This window comes from Penaeus monodon, chromosome 35 (assembly GCF_015228065.2).
Source record: "Penaeus monodon isolate SGIC_2016 chromosome 35, NSTDA_Pmon_1, whole genome shotgun sequence".
In the NCBI taxonomy this organism is placed as follows: Eukaryota; Metazoa; Arthropoda; class Malacostraca; order Decapoda; family Penaeidae; genus Penaeus; species Penaeus monodon.
In genome coordinates this window covers 22,811,341-22,818,840 of record NC_051420.1, presented here as the reverse complement: position 1 = coordinate 22,818,840, position 7,500 = coordinate 22,811,341, and the positions used below count along the sequence as shown (strand labels likewise).

The following is a 7,500-nucleotide window of genomic DNA, read 5'->3' as shown; positions in this document are numbered from 1 at the left end:
TCTCTCTCTCATCCATTTTTCTTCCTAGCTGCTTAATCCAACTCTGAATTCTGCTTTTTGTTGTTGTTACTGTTCATCATTGCTCAATATTCATCATTCCAAATCATACCAGCATCTGCTATATCATTCATCTTAGCCTCTGCCAGAATGCTCTTATTAAAGTTCAGCATTCTCTATTCCCTTTTCACTTCCCCCATCTCCTTGAATCACCGAACCTAAAAGCTTGAAATATTCTCTTTCTTGTGTATCCTCCCGCTCTCCCCGTCACTTTTCTTCCTTCTTAACACCCAAGTGCTGTCTCTGCTCAGCTATCCATCAGTCTCCGCCTCTTTGAAGAATTTCTCGTTGTGTGTCGTGTCCAATTTGCTCCTCAGTGTCCCCTGTCCATAAGCACCTGCGCTTGGTTGGCTCCCTTTTAACTCCCAGTGTCAGTAACACTGGTGATCCTGGGATTTTTCCCAGAGAGTGGGGATTGTTCATCTGAAGTGCCTAATATCAATATTCAAAGGGAATTCTATATTATCTAGCTTAAAATGAGCACAACTGGGAATAAAAGGTTTCTAGTATAGATAAATTACAGGTAACAGAATCAAATTAATTATATCAGACAAAATACGGCTGACTACCATTGCTGGTGTGTATGTGCGAGTACATTTTTTGTGAATTAATGTGTATATCCGTATCATTATATAATTATCAGTCAGTCCATTTGCTTATGATAATGTATAAATATAATCTATGTACTATTGCATATGTAATTATCTTGGTTATAGTACCAAATATAACCATGATCTTATTTTCCTAATACCTTCTTTGTTACAGAAATATTTATATGGGTTACTTTTTTGACAAATAATGAGGAAAGCTGTCGGTGTGTGATAATTGCAGTAATTTCACTAAATGACATTAATTATTAAGTAAGATGGCATAAACCAAATATTATGCACTTTTCTTTTTATATAAGAACAGTCTTAACTTGTTAATGATAATATGAATTGGGAAAATAATATGAACATTTTTTTCACCTGTGAAGTTTATTATACCTTTTGTTGAGATAAAATATCTCACATTAATATATATATCTATATACAGACATCTATGGAGGCAACACTATAATGTAAAGACAGTCTGGACAAACATGGTATACATCAAAAAAAGTATGTACTATTTACACACACACACATTGGATACTCTCTATTTCACATCACAGATTTACTCCCAATAGTTGGAGCATTTTCATCACAAAATTCTGCTGGTTAAAGAAAAGCCCATTGTTCCCTTAGAACAGAGCTTGTTCAATTGTTAGCTATAAATAAAATAACCACAGAAAGTGTGATGAAAATGGAGAACTCAAACTAGATACAAAGGAAGCTATGGCAGCTCATATATATTTATAAAATTAGAACAGAAGTAAATGAAACATGCTAATGGGTACTGCATGAATGTACAAAATGATGAAAAATAAACAAGGCACGTCACCTTAAAAATTTCAATGCAATTATCTAACCCACTATTGAGTACATGTAGGTCACTATAGTTCTTCAAATCAAAATAGATAAAAAAACAAAAAAAAAAGATCATGAAAAATTACATTAATAAATTTGGCACAAGGAAATGTGATGAAACAAAAGCAATACATTTACAGCCCACAACACAATAACAACTACTATTACATAGTTATAGGTGTCTTGAAGCCAACACTTGAGTGATATATTACTAATGGATAGGAATGTCGGATCTCAAAAAAGAAAAATATAAATAAAATGACCCACAACAGTCCCAGCCTCCCTGGATACTAGATTCTGCAGATTAATTTCTTGCAAGCCAATGCCTCTGCTAGACACTAAAGAACAAGCAAGAGCTATGGGAAGTTAGGCTGTGCTCTTGGTCGCTATTTGGTGTCTAAATGGATTCACTAAACAGCTGCAGTTTGGGGCCTTATAACAGGATTAGAGTACTGAACTTGCACAATCCCTACAAATGCTTGAAGATTATGAATAATAAAAATTAGATAATCATATCACATAAATATCTGATTACATCAGCCTCTCAACATTAATGGAACATTTGATTAATTTTTCTGCAAAACCAACTAACTTGAGCAAATTGCTTTTCATCCGGAAAAATAACATCTTCACCTTAAATACTGATGGACGGAGCATCTAAACAGCTTACAGCCTCTTCCTCACAGAAAAGATGTTTTACTAAAGCACCTATATGTTTATTCAGCACCATATTGTGGAATGATAAAAGTCTTGTACTGTCCCTTCACAACTGTGAACAGATCCATCACTGGGTCTGGTTAAGTGACTTAAAATACTCCAGCTAAGAATAATAAGCTTTAAAAGTAAAATTCTGTCAAATCAACTTGAAATACTTGGATAGAAATATTAATCACATGTTGAACTTCATTCCAGTCTTCACTACAAGTGTAAAAAAGAGATGACTATTATACGGAAAGCAGCAAAACAATCAATCTCCCTAAGTTATATTTCTCCTTCACGAGAGGACAATAAATTCATCATGCACAGCATGTTCAGATCCTCCTTTGAATATACACAGCTATTCCATCAACAATTAATGATGATAAAACCTGGACAACTGACTAAAAAGCCATAAAATTTACACTGAATCATGGCTGTTTGTCTAAATCCTCCACAATATTCTATTATCTGTAAGTACCATAAATTCCCCAATTACTTTCCAATTCTCAGAATTAAGAAAATCACTTAAAAGACACAAAGTACTATATTCTGAGGATATATATATACATATGGAGAAATTTAAATAAAAAATTAGAAAGAAAACAAATTCTTCCTTTTCTAAAAAATAAAAGCCTACTTAATCATAACCAGTTTGCCTTGTTTTTCTTTCCTTTGAAAAGATCTACTGCAGAACAGAGATGATCTTCTGTGCAAAGGAGGGGGCACTCAGTTCTGGTGGTGGTGGTCAATGTATGTCGGCAAGTCATGAGCTTCCTCGAAGAAGTCAGGCTCCTCATCATCGTTGTTTGCAGTGGCTGTAGCCTCAGTTCCGTCAAGCTGGAGACAATTGGAAGGGTTTAAATTAAGTATGGAGAAATTATGAATAAAAGAATTTTACTGAACACCAGTTCCATTCAAAGTGTTAGGAGTATGTTTAGTATAGTTCATAGAAGAATCATAATAAGGAGGGCTATGGGCCCCTTATCCTATGCATCTATCTATACATATATATTTTGTCTTTTTTTCTAAACTTAGTCTTCCATTAGTATGATTTACCAACTGACTTTAAGTATTTGAGCTATAAAGGCAATTATACCTGGTTCACAACATTTTCCTACCTTAAAAAAACATTGCAGATCAAACATAAATACAAAAATAAAAACAACTTGTGAAACTTACTGCATTGAGCTCAACTCCACTGAATGCATAGGGAAGAAGGTACAATCTGATAGGAATGAGGCACATGAGCACGAATGGGAAGCAGAGAGCAGCAGGAGACTGCTTTACAATCCATAGGATTGCCAACATAAGGAGCTGAATGCCGGTGTATGCATGCATCTTCCATGTGCGCACCTGCAAAGGTATCAAGATATTTATGAAGAAGATTCATAAAAAAAAAATAATAATAAAATAAAAATAAATAAATAAATAAATAAAAACATACTTTTCAAATATGAGTAATAAATGATAGCACACCATATCAAAGCATGGGATGAAGACCTTATCACAAGAATGCAAGACTCTTCTTCAAATACTCACCTTCTTCACGTAAGCTACGTTAGGATGGTGTTTGACTGGCATGAGGAAAAGAATTGTGCGCTCGAGGAACTGAATACCAGCTGTAGCAGAGATACCCATGTAGAGGAAGATGCCTAGCAGCACGGACTTAGGTACAAGGTTAAGAGCTGCTGTTAGGAACACTGACAGTCCTACCAAGACTGACACAATGATGGCACTAACTCGTTGCTCTGTAAAGGCAAAAAACAAATTCTTACTATCTATGTTATACCTTTTAAAAAGTTAAATTTATAGTATGTTATAGGGAATTAGTAAAACACTCATACTATAACATGTAACTCATGAAATAAAAAGTACTGCATTACTTAACTATATGCCAATTTTGAAAAAGAAGAAGAAAAAACTACAACAAATCTTACCAAGAACGCCCACAATCTTGGGAGACTCTCCAGGGGCGTGGGTCGAGCTCATGACAGTAAGAGCAGAAGTGTGGGACACAGTTCTCACGCAGGCTGGGCCCATGAAGGGAGCACCGAAGAGCCCAGACACAAAATTGATGAAACAGGAGAGGATCAGATCCCAGTGGAAACCTGATCCCTTTACCATGTTCTTCTCAGGCTTGCTCAAGATAAGGCTAGAGATGAAAAAAAGGGCAAAAAAAATGATTAGGTTTTGTGGAAGACATGTTAACTTTTTACTGTCTGTGTGGAATGAGCAAACACACTATTCTGTGTTCATTTCAAGGGATTATGGCTTAAGAGACTGTGTATTTTTTACTTATTTCATAATAAGGATCTAATACTAATTACTAATAAGTCATAACTAGACAAATATATGATTACGGTCAATATACTGTCTATATATTGCAACATTGCAAGATACAAAAGCCATTCCCCATGCCTCCCCCCCCTTTTCCCACTCCAAATCCCCCTCCCCTCAACCAACACCATTCTCCCTCTTGCAAACTTACTGGCAGATGTTCTCTTCCAGGAACACGAGGCAGAAGAGGAGCAGGGAGGCAGGAGCAGCGAGGAAGATGACCCAGACGGGCAGTGACTTGGTGACTCCCATGGGGTTAATCAACCAGCCTCTGATAGCTGGGTTGGATGGGCTGAGACCTTCGGGCATGGTGAGCTTGTCGGTGTAGGTGTCATGGATGAGGTAGTCCAGGGTGACCATAAGGACAATGGAGATGGGCACACCAAAGTCACCAAGAGCACGACGTACCTGCAAAGTGAAAAAAACAAAGGGATGAATAAATCTATGTAGTGATGGATCAACAGAAGCCCATGCAAGTAAAATGTATTTCTCACCAATAAAAATGCCGAATACATACCAGAAGAGGAACACACCTAACAGTTCATACTAACATAGCAATAGTCTTTATTTATCACACAGTGAGCCAAACAATCGAAGGCAAGACAAAGGCACTCACACTTCTGCCGAGGAACTTGGAGTTACGGAAATGTTTAAGCTTGAAGGCAATGAGGAAGGTGCTGATCATCAGAATTAGGGAAAGGAGAGCAGTGTTGGGCTGAGCCGGTTCGATGGCTGTCACGTCCTCGTCCTCCATGTTGGTTGCATTGTAGAGAGTTCCATTGATGATGATGCCAGACGCACTGCGGGAGGAAGAGGTGGGTGAGTCGAGAACATTCAGTCGAGGGCCTCGTGGAATTTGATATTCTTATGCTACGAAGTTGTAATGAGAAATAGAAATGGAAGGAGAAAGAGAGAGGGAGGGGGTGAGGGGAGAGGGAGAGGAAAGACATAAATTGAGATAAATATATAGATAGATAAGTAGATAGATGAAAAGATAGATAGCAGATGGAGAGAAGCAAGAGAAAGAGAAACTTCGAAGGGCTGAGCGGCCCAGCCCTCCGCTCTACTTACATTTCCGTGCCGTTGATGTCCTTGAAACCGTACTTGGACTGGAGAGGGTGATTGGTGAAGATCTCACCCAGCTTATCGAAGGCACCGTAGATGAAGATGAGGCACACGAGCGTCGAAAAGATTTCCTCCGTGAAGCGCGTGAACTTCTTGACGACGGCCACGGCCTCGAAGGCGGTGACAAGGATGGCGGTCACGGTCATCCATATTCCCACCCACACTCGCGTGGCCAAGAAGTCGATCTCATACGACCGGCAGAACTGGAGGGGGGAGGGGGGGGGGCACGAACATGAATTAATGCAGAGAAGAAAGGAAAGGGGGACAAACGTCAACAAAAGTCAAATGCAAAAAAAGGGAAATGAAGAACAAATTCCTAGTAGGTTAGGAGACAATTCACATTTACTATCAGAAAATAACTAAGGCCCCCCAAATAGGAATCCAAACCATAGGTCTCCCAACAGATAAACTGCGTCTATCCCCTTAAAGAGAGTAAATAAATAAAAGCAGCCAGCCCCGGAATCCTCTTACCGAATACAAGCTCATGTCGAAGATCATGAGCGGGCCCGTGGCGCCCACGATGAGCAGGGGCTGGGCGGCAAAGAGGGCGAAGATGATGCCGTTGACGGCGGAGATGAGCAGCGTCTCGCCCACGCCGATGTAGTTGTCCATCCGGTCGCCTGGCGGTTCGGTAACGGGGATCGGTTAGTGGAGGTCCGGTCAGAGCAAGAGAGAAGGGGGGAAGGAAGCATAGAGAAGAGTTCACAGAATGAAGGAACAGTATCACGAACACAACTGAAATCACAACTGCAGCTGCAACACAAATAACCAGCGACAATATGAAACTTGATTCGCCAAGATATTTGCGTTCAATTTTAGATACGAGATTTTTTTTTTTTAAGTATCTGTGAGCGACCTGATTCTCAAAAGCAAAATCCAAGAACAAAAATAAACGAAGCAAGTCACAACGCAAGAACGCTAAGAAGCCGCGCCCTCACCGTAGATGCCGCCGAAGGTGATGGCGGCGGAGAGCGCGGCGAAGAAGATGAAGATGGCCGCCGCCAGCACCTGCCCGCTGAGGCCGTCCTTGATGTCGGAGAGGTAGAGCGGGTAGCGGGTCTTGATGTCCTGCAGGACGCCGAAGAAGGGCTTCCCGGTGCGGATGAGAGGATCCCTCGGAGGAGGCCTCTTCTTCCCGCCGTCGCCATCGCCTGCGGAGGCTGGGGTCACGGCCGCTGGAGGAGGAGGCGGGAGGTTAGTGGGCCTGACTCGGCCACGAAACGAGAAGTGCATCACTCTCTAAATGGGGTAAGAAAAGGGAAAGCGAAGGAAAGGAAAGGAAACAAGAAAAGAAAGGAGGAAAGAAAAGAAAGGAAAGAAAGAAAAGAAAAAATATAAACACTAAATCAGGAGCAGGTTTATTAATCCCAGAAGATGGGCTGAAGCGGCCAGGGGGTAAGAAAAAGAAAAAGAAAAAGGAAACGAAAGGAAAGGAAAGAAAAGGAGAAAAGAAGAGAAAAAAAAGAAAGAAAAAGAAAAAGGAAAGGAAAGGAAAGAAGAAAAGAAGAGAAAAGAAGAGAAAAAAAGAAAGAAAAAAAGAAAGAAAAGAAAAGAAAAAGAAAAAGAAACAGAAAAAGAAAAAAGAAAAGAAAAGAAAAATATAAACACTAACTCGGTGGCAGGTTAATCAATGCCAGAAAAGGTCAGACGCGGCGCCTTACCCGTGTCCGTCTGCTTGCGCTTGGAGCGGAGGCTCTCCTTCTTCTTCATGATCTGGTTGGCCTTGGCGCGGATGTCGTCGATGGGCACCAGGTCCTTGTTGTTCCAGTCGGAGGGCGGCAGCACGATGGAGGCGTTGAGGAACTCGTTGATGGCCGAGAGCAGCTGGCCGCGC

At 40.4% G+C, this 7,500-nt stretch overlaps 1 protein-coding gene across 2 annotated transcripts in view; it reads right to left on the bottom strand.

The window, feature by feature from the left end:
• Positions 1-1,015: 1,015 nt before the first annotated feature.
• The window catches only part of LOC119595113 (band 3 anion transport protein-like), a 19,509-nt gene continuing 13,024 nt past the window's right edge, over positions 1,016-7,500 (bottom strand). For both annotated transcript variants that reach the window (XM_037944267.1, XM_037944268.1), the window contains exons 5-14: positions 7,328-7,500; positions 6,605-6,841; positions 6,138-6,286; positions 5,613-5,869; positions 5,158-5,341; positions 4,693-4,949; positions 4,142-4,356; positions 3,744-3,952; positions 3,384-3,557; positions 1,016-3,041 (exon numbers count right to left, since the gene is read on the bottom strand). The exon at positions 7,328-7,500 is cut by the window's right edge and continues 137 nt beyond it. In XM_037944267.1, the coding sequence (XP_037800195.1) occupies positions 2,931-3,041; positions 3,384-3,557; positions 3,744-3,952; positions 4,142-4,356; positions 4,693-4,949; positions 5,158-5,341; positions 5,613-5,869; positions 6,138-6,286; positions 6,605-6,841; positions 7,328-7,500 (1,966 nt within the window). In that variant the 3' untranslated portion in view covers positions 1,016-2,930. The remainder of the gene's footprint in view (positions 3,042-3,383; positions 3,558-3,743; positions 3,953-4,141; positions 4,357-4,692; positions 4,950-5,157; positions 5,342-5,612; positions 5,870-6,137; positions 6,287-6,604; positions 6,842-7,327) is intronic.